General features: G+C 39.2%; 1 protein-coding gene across 1 annotated transcript in view; it reads left to right on the top strand.

Moving 5' to 3' along the window:
• The window catches only part of ABI3BP (ABI family member 3 binding protein), a 192,664-nt gene that overhangs the window by 164,769 nt on the left and 9,084 nt on the right, over positions 1–18,811 (top strand). Inside the window, exons 58-59 of the mRNA XM_021718108.1 lie at positions 3,440–3,649; positions 9,056–9,164. Of these exons, the coding sequence (XP_021573783.1) occupies positions 3,440–3,649; positions 9,056–9,164 (319 nt within the window). The remainder of the gene's footprint in view (positions 1–3,439; positions 3,650–9,055; positions 9,165–18,811) is intronic.

Consider the following 18,811-nt stretch of genomic DNA (forward strand, 5'->3'; position numbering starts at 1 on the left):
AATTGCATTGAATCTACAGATCAATTGGGAAGAATTCACGCTGAACAATATTGAGTCTTCTTGCCTATGAACATGGTATATCTTACCATTTAGGCCTTTTTAATTTATTTCACCAATGTTTTGTTTTCAATGTTTAGAAAACCAAAAAAGTAGTATTTTTATTTCAATTTCCAATTGCTCATTATTAAAATATAGAAAAACAATTTATTTCTGTAGTGATATTTTATCCTGCAACCTTTCAAAACTCATTAGTTCTAATCACTTTTTTGTAGACATACTGGATTTTTACACACAGAATTGTGTTATCTTAGAATAAAGTTTTACTTCTTTCTTTCCAGCTCAGTGCCTTATTTTTTTCTTGCCTTATTGTACTGACTGGAGCCTTCAGTAAAATACTGTATAGAAATTATGAGGAAAAAATATTTTTTATTTCTGATCTTATGGATAAAACATTCAGTCTTTCACCATTAAGTATTGTGTTTCCTGTTGATTTTTCAAGAATGCCTTTATTATGTTGAGAAAGTTTCCATAATATTACCAGTTTAATGAGAATTTATATCAGAAATTGATGCTAGATTATACCTGATTTGTCCCCTTATAGAGATGATTATATAGGTTTTCTTTTTTAGTTTTTTATTATGATAAATTAATTTTTTAATTTTGAAACTATCCTTGCATTCTAGGGAAAAACCCCACTTGGTCATAATGCATTCCCATTTTATATATTGTTGGACTTAATTCACCAAAGTTTTGTTTAGAAATGTATTCATGAAGGATTTTGGTCTGTAGTCTTTTTGTAATGTCTAAGTCAAATTTTTGCATTAGAATTATGCTAAACTCTCCTCTTCAATTTTCTGGAAGAGTATGTTTAAAATTGCTTCTTTCCTAAGCATTTAGTAGTACATACCAATAAAGCCCTCTGATCTTCACTTTCTCCTTGTGGGAAGGATTTTATATATAAATTCACTTTCTTTTAAAGATATAAAGCTATCATTTTTTTTTTCTCCTTAGTGAGATCTGGTAGTTTGTGTTTTTTCAGGTATTAGTCTGTTCATCTAAGTTGTCAAATTTATTGACATCAGGTTGTTTATGATATTACCTTATTCTCATTTTAATATTTGCAGAATCTATATTGATGTTACCTCTCTCATTCCTGATATTACTCTCATGTATTTTTTTTCTGTTGTCTAGTCAGTATGGCTGGCTTATCAATTCTTTTGATTTGCAAAGGCCAACTTTTTGTTTTGCTGATTTTCTTTATTATTTTTTCTGTTTTCTATTTATTTTTACTTTGGTCTTCCTTTCTACAGCTTAATTTGGGTTTAATTTGCTCTTTAAGTTCTCATGTCTTATGGTAGAAAATGAGATCATTGATTTGAGACCTCTCTTCTTTTTAAAAGAAATTATGGCACCAAAGTATTCAGTCCCTGGGTAGACTCAAACCACCATCATTCTTTAGGTCAACAGTTCCATGTCACTGATTGTGCCATGGAAACAAAGGTCTTTCTTCTCTTTTAATATGGCCTTTAGTACCATATTAAAAACACATTTTCCCCTAGATATTACTTAAGCAGATCCACAAGTTTTTTATATGTTATGTCTTCATTTTTTTGTTGTTGCTTTTTTTTTTTTTTTTTTTTGAGTTGGAGTCTCACTCTGTCGCCCAGACTGGAGTGCAGTGGCCACTCCCGGCCACCACAGCCTCGACCTGCTGGGCTCCGGCGATCCTTCCGCCTCAGCCTTCCGAGTAGCCAGAATTACAGGCGCGTGCTACCACACTCGGCTGATTTTTTGATTTATTGTAGAGATGAGGTCTTGCCTGCCCAGGTGGATCTCGAACCCGTGGGCTCAGGCAATCCACTCACCTCAGTCTCCCAAAGGCGCGGAATTACAGGCTGAGCCACCGAGCCCGGATCTGTCTTCATTTTTATTTTAGTCAAAATTCCTTTTAATTTCCCTTTTATTTTCTTCTTTGACCCATTGAGTGTTTTGAAGTATGTTCTTTAATTTCTAAATATTTGAGGATTTTCCAGAGATCATTCTGTTATTGATTTCTAATTTAACTCCAGTGTGATGTGATACTCTGTATTGAATCCTTTTCAGTTTGGTGAGACTTTTTTAGAGCCTAGACATGGTCTATCTTAGTATATGTTTGTGTGTATTTGAAAATAATTTGTATTCTCTTATTCTTAAATGGGGTGTTGAATTAACTTGCTAGGGCTGTCATAACAAAATATCACAGGCTTGGTGGCTTAAATAATATAAATTTATTTATTTCCTCACAGTTCTGGAAGGAAGAAGTCTGAGATGGGCAGCTTTGGTTTCTCCTGAGACCTCTTTCCTTGGCTTGCAGATGGCCGCCTTCTCATGGCCTCCCCATATGGCCTTTTTTCTGTGTATGCACATCCTCTTCTTATAAGGACACCAGTACAATTGGATTAGGGTTCTGCCCTTGTGTCCTCATTTAACCGCCACCTCTTTAAGTCCCTGTCTCCAAATACAGTTACACTGGACATTAGGACTTGAATATGTGAATTTTAGAGAAACAGAATTCAGTCTATAGCACATGTTCTATAAATGTCAATTAGATCAAGTTGCTTGGCTATATTGTAAAGTTCTTCTGTATCCTTATTGATATCCTATCTCTGATATCTCTGACCATAATTACGGATTTATATCTACTTGCAGTTCTCTTGGTTTTTACTTCATGTATTTTAAAGGTCTATATTCTAGTACAGACCTAAATTATTTAGGATTATAACAAATTCCTGATTAATTGATCCTTTATCATTATGAAATGACCTTTTTGTTTCTGGTAATATTCTTTGCTCTGAAATCTAATTTGTTGACATCTATATATCCAGTCAAGATTTCTTTTGATTAATGTCACCTTTTATTTTCATCCTTTTATTTTTTATTGATTTGTTTCTTTATACTTATTATAAGTATAAATATTATAAGTAATATTTTCCTGTGAGTATCACCTTTTGAGTACTGGATATTTTTTCATTCCTAAAACATTATTGAGTTTTATTCTAGGGTGCAGTAAAATTCCTTGAAACTAATTGATCCTTTTGATTCTAGCTTTTAAGATGTATTAGATGAGACCAGAACTGTGTTTGGTATAGGCCTATTTATTCCCCACCACCGAGGTAAGACCAAAAACTCCACCAATTATGAGATTTAAACCTTGCTCAGGGGAACCAAATTACTTTTGGATAGTAGACTAAGCTAAACCTACGTAGTAAGTCAATCACTATATATATCATGTATCTCAAAGGCAGGATTTTGGATTTACCAAGTTTTAACCAACCACATCACAGCTTTCAACTCTCTGCTTATGAGACCAAACGTCTTCAAACATTTCACACTTATGAGGTCATGCTCATCTTCTTACAAGTTTCAAAAACATTAACCATCAGGGTCCTCTCTCTTGCAGGTCCTCACGTGCGATACATCCCAAAGCCTGACACCAGTCCCTGCTCCATTACTGACTCGGTCAGACGGTTCCCCACAGAGGAGGCTACAGAGGGGAATGCCACCAGCCCACCACAGAATCCACCCACCAACCTCACTGTGGTCACCGTGGAAGGGTGCCCCTCATTTGTCATCTTGGATTGGGAAAAGCCACAAAATGACACTGTCACTGGTAAGATCATGGCAGGAGGACTGTGACTACAGTGGGAAGCTTTGATAACATGTTGCATTGGGGGTAGGGGAGCCTGGATCAACTATGCCATGCACAGTATATCTGAGGAGCAGCAAGTCCTCACAGCACATTGTCGTCCAAAGTGTCACAGGATGGCAAAAAGATCATCTTTGTCTTTGTTGTGGAGTCCTTGTTAATTTAGTAGATCTCTTCAAGCTTCCTTCCATCCATCTCTTCTCAGAACTTTTTCATGGCATGAAAACTCAGTTAGTCTTTTCATCACCAAGAGAAATCCAGAAAATATATGAGAAGTTGCCATTTTGATGATATTTGAACTAGTTTTCCTTTTACCAACAATTTCTAAATTGACCTAGAACTTTCAAGAAGGTTAAAAGTTATTTCAAAGGTCTTAGGGGAAATAAAAAACAATAATTCCATTCTGGTCATCTCAAAAAATGTTGATCACCCACTCAGTTTCTCTAAAAATGATTATGAGAAATAAGGAACTCTGAGTCATACTTTGAATTTGTTATGTGACTAACATAACAATTCTCCAGTGTGAAGATAGCAATAGTCAAACAAGAGAGGAAGGGAGAAAGACCAACAAGCCAAGTCGCATAGAGGATTTAGCAAATAGTGTGAGTATGTGAGAGTCCTATCCCCCCTGGGCCCTGCCGTGTACCTGGTGCAGGCAGATAGGAACAGAGGGGCCAACTAAGAGGCTGTCAGGAGAGAGAGGAGTAGTAAACTGGGCCAGGAGGAGAGTAGGGAGATTCAGGATCTGCCAAAAATGCCTTCTACTACACATGGAAAACAGCAGCTATTTCTCCTCAGACAACCTTTTTTGATCTGGGCAACTTCCAGTGCAAGCAGCTGATCTTGGCTTCACTTGCTTTCTTTACCATGTTTTGTGAATTTCCCTGTCTCATGCAAAACTAGCCTTTGTTTTGAGAAATAATCAACCACTGCCCGTGGATTCTGGGGTTTTGCCTAGTCTTGTTTCTTTCCTTGGTACTGTGCCAATGGGTATTACCCTCCCAATATCTAAAAATCAATCAGCCTTTCAGTATCGATTATACTGAATCAATTAAAATGTATTAAAATGTCCAAAACTCTCCATCCATATACTATGCTAATAAAGAGTTCCTGTGATGGCCCGAGGATTAGCTGTCATAAAAGCAAATGATATGTAAAATGCCATTTGCTTTAGACATGTGGACAGTGAATTGGATTTGGTTAATCTAATGCATCAAACACATATTCGCTTGGATATATCAGTATCTGATTTAACTTTTTAAAGCTGAAGGATTTATATATATATCTTTTATCTCAAAGAAACATGGATAGAGTATACTGTACCCATCTAACCAAGCTGCTTTCATAATGTTGTTATTAAATGTTAGTGGGTTGCTTGAGATCTTTCATAAGATAACATATTTTATATGAAATATAACATTTTATGATAACAATTTTCATAGGCAAGAACACTTTAGCTATAGTATTTCCTAAATAGAATTAAATGCATATGTAACCATTGCTCAGCAAGTCCATATTTAAATGTGAGACCACTTACCCTAATGCTCTGTTCTATTTTTTCCATTGCATTTATTTTTAGTACTCCATTAAACACCACTTGATTTCAAATGTGATTATTTACAACCAGCAGCTCAGATAATACAGAGATTCATTTTTATATCATTGAAACTGGTTTTGCAAGAAAGGATTGAGACATAACAAAAAGAGTTAACCATAATCTTCATCTCTTGAGTTGACTTCCATCAGTAATCTTTCTTTGACGGTCATATAGTCATCTCTAGCGAACACATCCAAATTCATTTGCTTCCTGTCCCTTCTAACCTGAGGTAGAAATAGGCACACCTGAAAAATTGGCCTCAGACTGGTTCTAGGACAACTCAAAGTTAAGTTTGTTATAAGTTATTGCAGTGTGATATTCCAAGAGTATGCCAACATAGATTGAAATCCCAGATTGGCTGTGTTCCAGATGTGTAACTTGGGTATATATAATTTAGCCTTTGTGAGTCTTTGTGTCCTTATTTGTAATCATACCCATTTTTATTAATTTATTAATTTATCTTGAGGATAACATTAAATAGGGAATTTGAATATGCAGCATAAATTAGAAACTGTTAAATGAATGTTTGTCAGTAGTAGCAATAATAGGAGCAATTTTTCTAACGTTGGCGGATTTATGAAAAGGCATTGGCACTTTAAAGCATTAAAAATGGCCAGGCTCAGTGGCTCAGTCTGTAATCCCGCGCCTTTGGGAGGCTGAGGTGAGTGGATTTCCTGAGCCCGCGGGTTCCAGACCCGCCTGGGCAGCAAGACCTCATCTCTACAATAAATCAAAAAAATTAGCTGGGCATGGTAGCGCACGCCTGTAGTTCCAGCTACTTGGAAGGCTGAGGCAGAAGGATCGCTGGAGCCCAGCAGGTCGAGGCTGCAGTGGCCGGAAGCGGCCACTGCACTCCTGTCTGGGTGACAGAGTGAGACTCCAACTCAAAAAAAAAAAAAAAAAAAAAAGCATTAAAAATGAAGTCAAATGTATATTCAAAAGCTGGAATTCAGAGAAGTCCTAAATGTATTTTTAATTATAAAGGAAGATTCTAGGTCTATTTTGAAAACTCTAATTATCCAGGAAAAAATATTATTAAATCAACTTTGAAAACTAGAGTCAAATGAAATTTAGAGAAGATGTGTAATAGGTGTTTCAAGTACCAAAAAGCTGGGTTAACACTAAGAAGGATATTGTACTTGCACAATTGAGGAGGAATGTCCCAAGCCAAAGATATTTTTTGAAAGTGGTTGCTTTGGTGCATAGCCAACTGGAATGTCAGATAAATTGTTATTTTGGTGACTAAACAGCATTTGAATCTTTCCACTTGGAACTTACATTTTTGTAATCTTATTTTCAGAACACAATTCAGGAATGATTAAAAAAAAAAAAGTAGCAGTAATAATAGCCACTACCTGTTAAGCAAAATACTATTAGGCACTTTCCATATGTTCCTAATTTAATCCCCACAAGCAACACCATGAAGAGATATTATTGACATTTTACAGAAGGGAAGGCAGAGACCGGGTTCAAATCAAGTGTCTTGATTTTTCTATCTCCTTCAAACCTTGTGGTTTTCACTTCTTAAAAAACTCCATTTTAAAATAAGAGACACCAGGGACACCAATAAGGGGGAAAGGAGGGACTAGGGTTCAGAAACTACCTATGGGGTACAATGTTCACTACCTGGGAAATGGACTGCCTGAGACCCAACCCCCACCACTACACAGTATGTCCATGTATAGAACACACATGTGTATACCCTGAATCTAAAATTAAAATTAAAACTTAAAAAACTCCATTTTACTCACATTTTAATTACTTCCATCTTTTTCTAAGAAATCTCTCCACAGCTGAGAAAAAGATATAAAATAGACCGATATGAATTGGGAATCCCCACTACCACCCCACTCTCCACTCTCTGTTAGAATAGTCAGGTGAGAGGTAGGCTGGGATCACAAAGGAATCTGAGCCAAGGTACGAATTACCAGTCATTAGTCCTTTAATAGCTGCATTGATGGGATGCATATACCACAGCCACTGTCCTCCAGTTTAATATTTTTGAAAGTGTGGTCAAACAAAATTGTTCAGAAAAAGTCATCATCCTTTTTTGGATTTTTAAAATATACTATTAAAAATCCTCCCCAAATATAAATTGGTGATTTAGGGTCTGCTTGAGTTATTGTAGTTTGGGGATTATTTCCAATATTCATCTCAAACCTTTGGGCTCAATGCCAATAGCAGAAATCCCCAGAAGACTTTGCCAGCTCTTTTGCGACCTTCCCACCTTATCTGATGCCCAGCACTTGAGCGTTTCTTCACATTAATGGAGCTGACTTTGAGCGGGATTTTGCTGCTGTTGTTCTTTTTTTGTTGTTTTTTAGTCCTCTGTGTCATCTCATCACATGTGTTAAGCTAAATCCCAATTTAGCTTAAATCCCAATTTAGAGCAAAGAAAACCAATTAACAAATGTATAAATTGTATTCTCTTATTCTGAATATTTTTCTCATTTGATGAGTCCTGCAAGTTCATAGAAACATACTTTTAACTGAAATTTATGCAGGCTTTAAGGACATGATCTTTTTTATTAACACAAGGAAATTTATCAAGGGAGCATAACTTACGTAAGCAGTGGGTACAAAGACCCATTAACCCTACAGTTCAAAATAGTGAACTCTAGGAAAGTATAGTTTACTATATGGTTAGCTGTTATTTGCTGCTGTGATTTTAAACTCAAAAGAAGTTTTCTTGGCAGTAGCATGTATTCAGTGGTCTTTTCCCCAACTATGTCGTACAGCCCATAGAGCAGGAAACATGGCTTCTACTCACCCAGCTTCTCTTAGCACCACTCCTCATATCGTGCTTTCCCCAAATGGGACTTTCCAGCAGTGCAGACCATCAGACTCACCTAACAAAATCAAAGGTTATGCAGCCACGAGAAAGAACGAAATCGTATCCTTTGTAGCAACATGGATGTAGCTGAAGGTCACCATCTAAGTGAATTAATACCAAAACAGAGAACGGAATACCATGTGTTCGTACTTGTAAGTGGGAGCTAAACACTGCATACTCATGAGCATAGGGATGAGAATAACAGACACCAGGGGTTCCTAAGGCGGGAAGGGGGGGTAAGAGTTGAAAAACCACACATTGAGTACCATGCTCACCACGTGGGAGGTGGGCTCAATAGAAGCCCAAACCTCACCATCATGCAAACCTGCACATATTTCCCTAGAATCTAAAATTTAAAAATGCAAATAAAAATAAAGGACATTTAAAAGAAATGTCGGCCAGGCTCGGTGGCTCAGCCTGTAATCCCAGCACTTTGGGAGGCCGAGGTGAGTGGATTGCCTGAGCCCACGAGTTCGAGACCCGCTTGGGCAAGCGAGACCTCATCTCTACAATAAATCAAAAAAATTAGCCGGGTGTGGTAGCGCATGCTTGTAGTTCCAGCTACTTGGAAGGTTGAGGCAGAAGGATCACCGGAGCCCAGTGGGTCGAGGCTGTGGTGGTCGGGAGCAGTCACTGCACTCCAGTCTGGGTGACAGAGTGAGACTCCAACTCAAAAAAAAAAAAAAAAATGTCATCCAAAGCAACCACAGATGCGTCATCTTCACCAGTTACCAGGCCTCTCGGGAGTTACCAGGCCTTTTTCAACTACTGACCATCCCCATCTGGAAATTGCTGATGTTTAAGATCCATACAACTCTAGAACTGCAATCTCAATTGCTCACTTTTCTGTGAGTGACTTTATTATGCTATTAGCTTCAAGAGCAATTCAATCAGCCAGAAGATAAAGACAAGTATCTGTTGACTTTTTTTCACTTTTCAGAATATGAAGTTATATCCACAGAAAATGGCTCATTCAGTGGGAAGGACAAGTCTATTCAAGTTACAAATCAAACCTTCTCCACAGTAGAAAATCTGAAACCAAACACAAGGTAAGCCTATTCCAGGTGGAATGAAGTTATATCATATTCTCTGTCCTGAGGTAAGATCTAGCTTGTGTTTCACGTGGCTTTTGTACATGGCATTAAATACCTCTTGAGCCATGTTTATCAAATATGTCAGTTATTGGTGGGGATAAAAGAGCCGACAAGACAATATTTAATGGACTATGGATTTATATTCAGATACCCTATCTATTAGCATTTTTAAATATAAATTAAATGTTTTAGAATCCTTAAGAAAGAGCTGACAAGAGGGTCTTATAAATGAACAGTATAGCAACATAAAAAATTAGAAGGCTGTTGATACCACTTGTTAATGTTGAATACAAAAATTTAGAGAAGGAAAAAATCTGTGGACCAGAGGTAACCAGAATGTACATGATGTTAAGTAGATTGGAAGCCTGAAAAATTTGGCTGTTGTGCTGGAAGGAAGAGGACAAGAAAATGAAATTCATGTGACAAAAACATAGGGGAAAATTTTTATTAGTTAATACTTAAAAGTTACTTAAAGTAATTACAGACTAGACCCAGACACAGCATTCCTTTGCTTTGGGGACTTTTTATTATGGATAAAGTAAGAATAGAGTTTTGACTATAAAGTCACATATTTCTAACATTGTTCTATAAGAAGCAACTTTTCAAAGTATTCCTAGTACACACTGATACTAGGTTGTTCATATTGCTGTAGTTTTGTGATTCCTTTTTGAATCTGAAATACCCAGTGTTTTATCAGTTCATTTTATTATTTATAAAAATAAGGGCTTTAGACATTTCTAGAAATGTAGCAGGGAGGTTTCAAGAAGTGTTTTTGTTTTTTTTTTCCATAAACATCACGTCGTCATTTTTTGAATTGAGTTGGTAGTGATAGTGACACTCAAAAGAGCCTATCTTGCCTCTGACAGTGTGGAGACTCTTCCAATCTTTTTGTGGAAAATGAAGTGTCTAATTCACTGCAGGCAGTTTGCTGTGTGTAAACCTTAGTCTTATACTGCAAAAATAACACTTCTACAAATGTGTTTTTTTCTCGAAAGTTCTCTATTTTGAGACACAACATGGAAACTTTTACAACAGCTAATTTTCTTAAAAGACCTATGTTAGCCAAAATAAGCACATATTTCAGTAAAAGCCTATTTGATGATCTTGGTTCTGTTTCCTTAGCAAGATTGGGAGAGAAAGAGGGCACATTTTTACCATAATGTATTTTTTAAAAAGAGCAAAAGAAAAGGTCATTTAATTTGGACTTTTTTATAGGTGAGTTTGTGCTTACAAAATTTGGATGGTTTTCCTCTTCAGTTTCCTCCTTTTTACTCTACTTAATAAAAAGTGACCTGGGTAGTGCAATATATTCAGTGAAAGGCATCCCAGTTTCTAGATGTTCACTGTGCTCCTTTTCGGAATTGGGCTGTCCTCAGATCCTCTCATACAATACCTATCAGCTCATCATCTGAATGCAGAACACGATTATTCCAGTGACATTTTAAACCAAATTTTCCTGTAAAAGGCTTGTGTTTCCATTCAGCTAATATTTATGAAGTGCCAACAAGGTGCTCACCGGTGTTCTTAATGCCTACAAACATGGTGCCCGCCCTTGAGCTCGAGGCTATAGCGGAAGCACTTGATTGCCAAAAAAAAGTATCCAGAGCTCTAACAGAAGTATGCCCAAGGGGTTATGGGAACCCAGAGTGGGCAACGCTTCACAAGTCTGGAGATATTAGGAAAATCTAGCTAGAGATGGTGACACCAGGCCTGAGGCTTGAAGAATGACTAGGAAGGAGTTAGCCAGGTGACAGTGGCAGAACAAATTGGGAGGACAGCACATGTTGGTGCTCAGAGGCCCAAAAGTGAAGAGTTATTCGCAAGTGATCAAGGCTGTGTTCTCCAGTGCAAGTGGTAAAAAGTGGCTGGTAGCAGAGGAAGCAAAGAGAGGTGGAAACCAGGATGGAGAGAGCCTTTGAAGCCACATCAGGAGATAGGGAGACCCTGAAGGGTGGTAACTGGGAGTCTCTTGCTCTGACTTTCATCTTAGTTTTCATTCTTTTATTTTGTTGGAATAATCATTTATGATACTTGAGCTATTTATAATGAGTAACGGTTACTGGGACAAATCTAATAAAAAAGAACTTTTTGTTAATGTCTTGGCAAGGGTGCCATTTGGACATTTGATGTAATCGATGACATAGGTAGAGAAGAAAAAAGTACCCTGGACTAAGCTGCTTGTCATTCTGGAATCACAGTCATAGGATTCACAGATAGTGTCTAGTTGTAATTGTTTCAGGACTCATGCCAATCATTTCTGGTGTTTACCTCAGACTGAAAGACAGCATGGTCCTCTCTATCCCACCTCTATCATGTGTGTCTTGCCTCTCTCCTCTGTCCTTCATCAGTGGGTCTTCTAAGGAAGACCCCTAAAACCTAAACTTACCTCTGGACTAGCAAAGTCTAAAGGAGCCCTGTCTAGATTTGTCTTTGGGAAAAAGCAATATTAAATCAAGTTTAGGGCCCCCTGAAGTCAAGTTCCCATTCCAAACTTTACCACTGGGGCTAACTTGGGGCCATTCCCCATGTCTATATGTGGCCTCCTTTGTGTTATTTGTAGAGTTTGGTGTGATTCAATGGAACCCATTAAGATATCAAGATCATTCACTTTCATGTATATGATATAGCCATGGTTATACTGACAGTCTATAACTCTAATGTATAATGACTTTAAAGTTGTAAATCAATAGCTTGAAATAAATAACATTTTTCCATTGGAAGAAAGTATACATTACATATGGATATAAAGGTGTGCTGATGAAAATGTTTTAGTCTACTATATGTGAAACTTTGTTGTGGTCAAGTAGTTCAGTAGACGCTGGTCCCCAGTGAGTCTGAATGAATTCCGCATCACTCTTAACAGCGGTACATCAGAGATTCATGTGTCTATTTAATGAGCAAAAATATTTTGAGCTGCAGTATTAACATGTATTGAAACCCTCATTAGACAAAAAAATGAGCTATGGAAGAGTAAAGTGAATTATTTCAATTAATTTGAGATTTCTTAAGCCTAAAAGTACCTGAAGAAACAAAACTTACTACCCATATTGGAGGGCATACCAAGTAAGCATAGGATGACACCCAAGTTCTGTGATTTAAGCTCCATGGAATACCTGAGATTAGAACGTGTTGGTGAAGGATGGAATGGAAGGGGCAAGCTGGCAACGGAAGGAAATGCAACAACAACGTTCTTCTTTCTAATCAAGTCCATGTGTATGATTTACGTGAACTACAAGTAGTCCTCAAAGTGACTACCGACAGCAAAGCCACAGTCAGAATAATAAAATTACAAGTTCCCCAATTTAGGTTTGTTGGCTTTTTAGATGCAAGCTTCTCTTCATACTGCCAAAAGTTGCTAACTAGTTTCTTTCCATCATATTTCTTCTACTCCAACCATGATCCAATATTAACACTAATTTAAAAATGCATTGCAAAATAAAGAGGGAAATACATACAGGATGCAGCCACCAGGTGCTTTTTCTTAGCTATAAAGAATAGCCCTAGTTATATTTCAATGCTTGGGAGAAATTTTGAATCAAAATATATGGTAAAATCTAATTTCTAAAATGGACAAACTTTGAATTATAGATGTTGATATTCCCCCATGAGGTTCTGGAATCCCCTACTTGGAAGATAGATAATAGCCTCTGAAATAATTACTATGCTGTGTTCAACTAGAAAATACATATAAATCACTTATTTTAGTAGTATTTTCCATCACTTTTCTTGACAAAATAGGTGGCTCAAACCTGTAATCCCAGTACTTTTGGTGGCAGAGGTGAGGGGATTGTCTGTGGAGGTTTGAGAACAGCCTGGACAACTTGGCGAGACCTTGTCTCTACAGTAAATTTTTTGAAAATTTCGGTTCGAAATTCTTAGTGGTCACACAGTATTCCCAAAACAAAATGACAATGGGCTCTGTTCCCCTTTTTCTTTCACGGAGTATGCTAACCTTCTCCTACCTGTTTTTATGTCTCAGTCAGGTTTGTATCTAATTTACAGTACCTGTACTGTACTTGTCTCTACAGTAAATTTTTTGAAAAACTAGCCGGGCATCGTAGCATGCATCTGTCCACTACTTGGAAGATAGATAATAGCCTCTGAAATAATTACTATGCTGTGTTCAACTAGAAAATACATGTAAATTACTTATTTTAGTAGTATTTTCCATCACTTTTCTTGACTAAGAAACATGAGATTTGCTGAACACAGTGTAATGCCAGTACTTTGAGAGGTGGAGGTAGGAGGATTGGCTGAGCCCAGGGGTTCAAGACTAGCCTGGGCATCTTGGTGAGACTACGTCTCTATAATAAAGAAAAAAATTACCCAGGCGTAGTGGCACATGCCTGTAGTTCCAGCTACTTGAAAGACTGAGGTGGAAGGATCACCTGAGTCCAGAAGTTTGAGGCTGTGGTAGCCATGAATGTGCCACTGCACTCCAGTCTGGACAACAGAGTTAGACTCCAAATTTAAAAAAAAATTGCCAGGCATGGTGGCTCAAGCCTGTAATCCCAGTACTTTTGGTGGCCACGGTGAGGGGATTGTCTGAGCCCACAGGTTTGAGAACAGCCTGGGCAACTTGGCGAGACCTTGTCTCGACAGTAAATTTTTTGAAAAACTAGCTGGGCATCGTAGCATGCATCTGTCCACTACTTGGAAGGCTGAGGTGGAAGGATTGCCGGAGTCCAGCATGTCAACGCTAGGGTGGTCGTGAGCATGCCACTGCATTCCACCCTGGGCGATGGAATGAGACTCCAACTCAAAAAAAAAAAAAAAAAAAAGAGAGAGATCTAGAATCAGATGATAATTACTGGATAATCTGTGGATATGGGTGGAGTGTAACTTGGTATCACACATTTAAGTCAGAAGCAACAAGGCAGAGATTAGAGGTCTAGAGAGTGATTTCAGTTCGAAATTCTTAATGGTCACACAGTATTCCCAAAACATAATGACAATGGGCTCTGTTCCCCTTTTTCTTTCACGGAGTATGCTAACCTTCTCCTGCCTGTTTTTATGACTCAGCCAGGTTTGTATCTAACTTACAGAAGCTTAAAAAATCACCCACAGACTAGGTACAGTGGCTCACGCCTGTAATCCCAGTGCTTTGAGAAGCTGAGGCGGGAAGATTGCTTGAAACCAGTTCACAGACAGCCTGGCAACATAGCGAGACTCTATCTCTATAAAAAATAATTTTTGCCGGGCTCGGTGACTCAGCCTGTAATCCCGCGCCTTTGGGAGGCTGAGGTGAGTGGATTGCCTGAGCCCGTGGGTTCAAGACCCGCCTGGGCAGCGAGACCTCATCTCTACAATAAATCAAAAAATCGGCCAGGCGTGGTAGCACGCGCCTGTAATTCCAGCTACTCAGAAGGCTGAGGCAGAAGGATCGCCGGAGACCAGCAGGCGAGGCTGCGGTGGCCGGGAGCGGCCACTGCACTCCAGTCTGGGTGACCGAGTGAGACTCCAACTCAAAATAATAATAATAATTTTTTTTTAAATAGCCATGCATGATGGAGCATGCCTGTAGTCCCAGATCTGCTTGGGAGGTTGAAGTGGAAGGATCACTTGAGCCTAGGAGTTGGAGTCTGCAATGAGCTATGATCACACCACTGCATTCCAGCCTGGACAACAGAGTGAGACCTGGTCTCTAAAGATTTAAAAAAACACCCACAGTAAGAGACAATCTAGCAACTGTTTTGCTGATAGTAGAGTTTGGCCCCACACCTGGTGTCAGATGTTCCTGTCTATAGAGAGTTATGTGACTGTTCTAGGCACCTGGGTACAGCTCTGAAAGCAACACAGAGGGAGCCTGACCAGTGGACTACTGTGTGCACAGAATGAGGGCATTTGCAGGGAGTCAAAATTGTTTCAGTCAAGTGAAGTGAAAGAGATCTGTTAACACAGGCAAACTTCATCTCTTTCTTTAGAGAAACCCTCTCTCAGCCCCATCCCTAAAATAAAATGTAGAGATGTTGATATCCAGCTGAATTTTCACCCACCTAGCCCACCCTAATACTCTTCATTTATTGCTTCCAAGTAAGCCTCTCCTCCCCTAAAACTACCCAAGAACATCAATCCTCTATTTCTTTAGGCAATCTGTGGTTCTTATTCAACTAAAAAATATTAAGAAGAGCTCTCCTATCTGGAGCAAACCACTTAGCAAAGGCCACCAAGATTATTATTAGTTCTGTGAATAGAGGAACTCATACTCTGATAAAGTATGTCTTAAACAATGTCTCATACCACTGTTTATAGGGACAGGAAGTGTAGATGATTAAGCTCTAAGTCTCTTCCAGATTTAAAATGATATAATCCTATGATAACCAAAGCCATGCAGAGAGCCAGCGAGAGAATTGGAACTGAGAATCTAAAACCTAGGTCAGTCTTATCACAAGTAGAATTGTCCCAGTACACATTTTTCTTTGAATCTGTCTTTAGGCTGCAGTTGTTTTCAGATGAATTGTTTTTAAACTCACGTTTTGATAATCCATCGATGGACCAGATTCTTCCTAATGAGCTGGTTGGACAATATGGATGGACACACACAATCACTGCACACAAATACAGCCCACTCTCCTCTTCCAATGAGCCTGCTTCTCCCCTCACTTTCCTGGAAAACTGAAGAATCCATTGTGTGTGCCATACTTACATGTGGTCCAGCAATTTCCTATGGAAAATGTACTCTGTCTGGTAATTAAGATAAATCAAAGTCACTTAATCTACTCGAGTACTTTTATTGACCTCTGTGGCTTGGGAGAGTTGGAGAGAACAAACAGTTCTTTCTCTAAGACTGAAACGTACCAAAGTGTCCTACAGCTAGCAGCAGTAATAGTTTGGGATGGTTGTTTATGTTGTTTAATAAAATGTTGGCCCTGATAGTTGGCAGCCTCTTATAAACTATAAATCTGGCCAAATGAGGCAGGCATATGGAATAGCCATTATACCCTTTCCATCGTGTTTCTGTGAAATTCTGTTCACTGCAGATTCTGTACTAACTTTTCAACAACTCTTCTTACGTGCTTTGTGGAAAGGAGGAAAATAAGCTGCCAAAGGATCAGGCATTTTGCTTAGTGTTATTGTAGGTATGGCGGCAGCAGAACAGTTCCTTCCTTGTTAAAGACGAAAGGAATTGAGTTGCTCAGTTGAGAACTGAGCAACTCTCCATCAGGCAACAGAACTGCTCTCTAAGAGCATGTAAGTCCACTCGCCCAAAAGAAGGCAATCCTTCCCCTCACATTGCCATACACTTTTTAGGACTTTAGAGTTCCACGGTTTCTTTTTTTTTTCTTTTGAGTTGGAGTCTCACTCTGTCGCCCAGACTGGAGTGCAGTGGCGGCTCCCGGCCACCGCAGCCTTGACCTGCTGGGCTCCGGTGATCCTTCCGCCTCAGCCTTCCCAGTAGCCGGAATTACAGGCATGCGCTACCACGCCCGGCTGATTTTTTGATTTATTGTAGAGATGAGGTCTCGCTGCCCAGGCAGGTCTCGAACCCGCGGGCTCAGGCAATCCACTCACCTCAGCCTCCCAAAGGCGCGGGATTACAGGCTGAGCCACCGAGCCTGGCTGAGTTCCACGGTTTCTAAGCAGGGAGTGGGAGAATTAGAAATGCAGCCCAGCTCAGGAATGACCCCACGACTGCTGATTCCCTGCACTTCTCCCTTCTGTCCCTGATTTAAGCTTGTTCTGTCCTATAAGCATCCCCTCCGCTCTGCTGACTCCCCTATCTCTATTCCCAGATCTGCACGATGGCTTTGGGTATCCAGAAACGTTCACCATAATCCTCCAGCGTCCTTGGAGGCAAGCTCACCCAAACTGATTGATTCAATTTCCCTCTCTTTCCCATTTCTGCAGCCCTCATGTTTTCTGCCTCTGACAGAAGCCTCACCTGAATGGGGCCAAATATTTCAAGACTCCAGCAGGGGTCAAATCCGCTAGCCAAACTCACAACCACAGATGGCTACAGGGTGGACTAGAATTCTGTTTGCTTGAGGCACATGAGGCTTTTGTTAGAGAGAAAACCAACTTCTAAAATGGGTAGGGAGTACATGACTAAGAAGTTTGTCAAATAATGAAACTGTAATCCAGCTGTATTTCATGGGCAAAAATAGAGGGGAAAGATTATAAAGAAGAACAAAAGGGGGAGGGAAGGACAGATAATCCTGCACTAACCAGACCCGAAGTCACCCCTGAGGTTATTACCACCTCTTCCACCATTGAAGAAATCAGTCTAAAGCTAGATCCCTCAAGGTTGGAGGTTCTGTGCCTGTTAGGAATAGGTCACACTTTCTGAAACCCTAGTTTTTCAGTTTTCAAATGAATGGATGTATTTTTTCATTCCTATGCCAATTTTCACAGTTACTCTCAAACTGTTGGCTTCTACCCTCTACTTCATTATACCACTCCTCTAGGATTATGCTTTAGAGCCTTCTAGACTCTTCAATTAATCCTTAATATAATTCTTTTTTTCTTAACTTATGAAGCTATGTTAAGGGCAGGCAGAAAGATATACCCATTACATTTTCATTCGTCCTGATAACCCACTGGCTATGCCCTTATTCTAACCTTCACAACCAAAAATACAAGGATGTGGCCCCAGAGGAGTTCTGTTTTTAAGAGTGCTATGGCAGTGTTTGTCAAAAATCTCAGTAGTAGAAACTCTTCTTTTAAAATAATTCTCTAGATATACAAATACAATACCAGTGAATATTTATAATCACTGTCAGTTACCTTGCTTTGACATGCATTATCTATCTCATTTAATCCTCACAAAAACCTCCCGGATGCTTTTATACCCTCGTGAGACTGCAATTGCTATAACAGTATCCTCCCAGGTTCAGTGACATACTTTAAAATCACACACCAATGAGTTCTGAACTCATCTTTCTGGTTGTAGAACCTATGTTCTCTAACCCCCTGAGTCATGCTGCCTACTGGCAAGGATGCACTGCAAGACTGATTTTGTTAGGATCTTACCTACCCAGGTAGGCCCACGCATGACATTCTACAAGGGGTGTTATTTACCTGGCTTGTTCTGGATGGGGCCAAAAGACTTGACCATAGTTGTTGCCTGGACTGTACTACATTTAGATTCGTTTTGATATAGTAGCTCTTATAAATGGCTTTTTAATTCACATTTATATCACAAATATATGTACTGGTTTTAAAACTCAACTACTGCAAAAGGAGTTCCTTCCCATTCCTAAATTTGGTTTCACAGAGGCAACCTTTTCTTTCTCTTTTGGGGCGGGGGAGACTATTTTTTTTGTTAACTAAATCCCTATTCCTAGCCTGACCATTCCTCAAAATACTCCAGTCATCTCTATTCTCTCTCTCTCCCCGTGTGTGTGTGTGTGTGTGTGTGTGTGTGTGTGTGTGTGTGTGTTACTGGCAACATCGCTTCTGGAATTCCTCACCATCATCTTTTGCCTTTCTATGCTGAATTCCCCAATTCCTTCATCCCGTGTCTTTTTCCTTCTTTCTTTACTCCCTTTATGGCATTTTTTTTTTTTTTTTGAGTTGGAGTCTCACTGTCGCCCAGACTGGAGTGCAGTGGCCGCTCCCGGCCACCGCAGCCTCAACCCACTGGGCTCCAGCGATCCTTCCGC

Source organism: Carlito syrichta, unplaced genomic scaffold (assembly GCF_000164805.1).
Source record: "Carlito syrichta isolate Samal-C Ts95f unplaced genomic scaffold, Tarsius_syrichta-2.0.1 Scaffold311833, whole genome shotgun sequence".
NCBI lineage: Eukaryota > Metazoa > Chordata > Mammalia > Primates > Tarsiidae > Carlito > Carlito syrichta.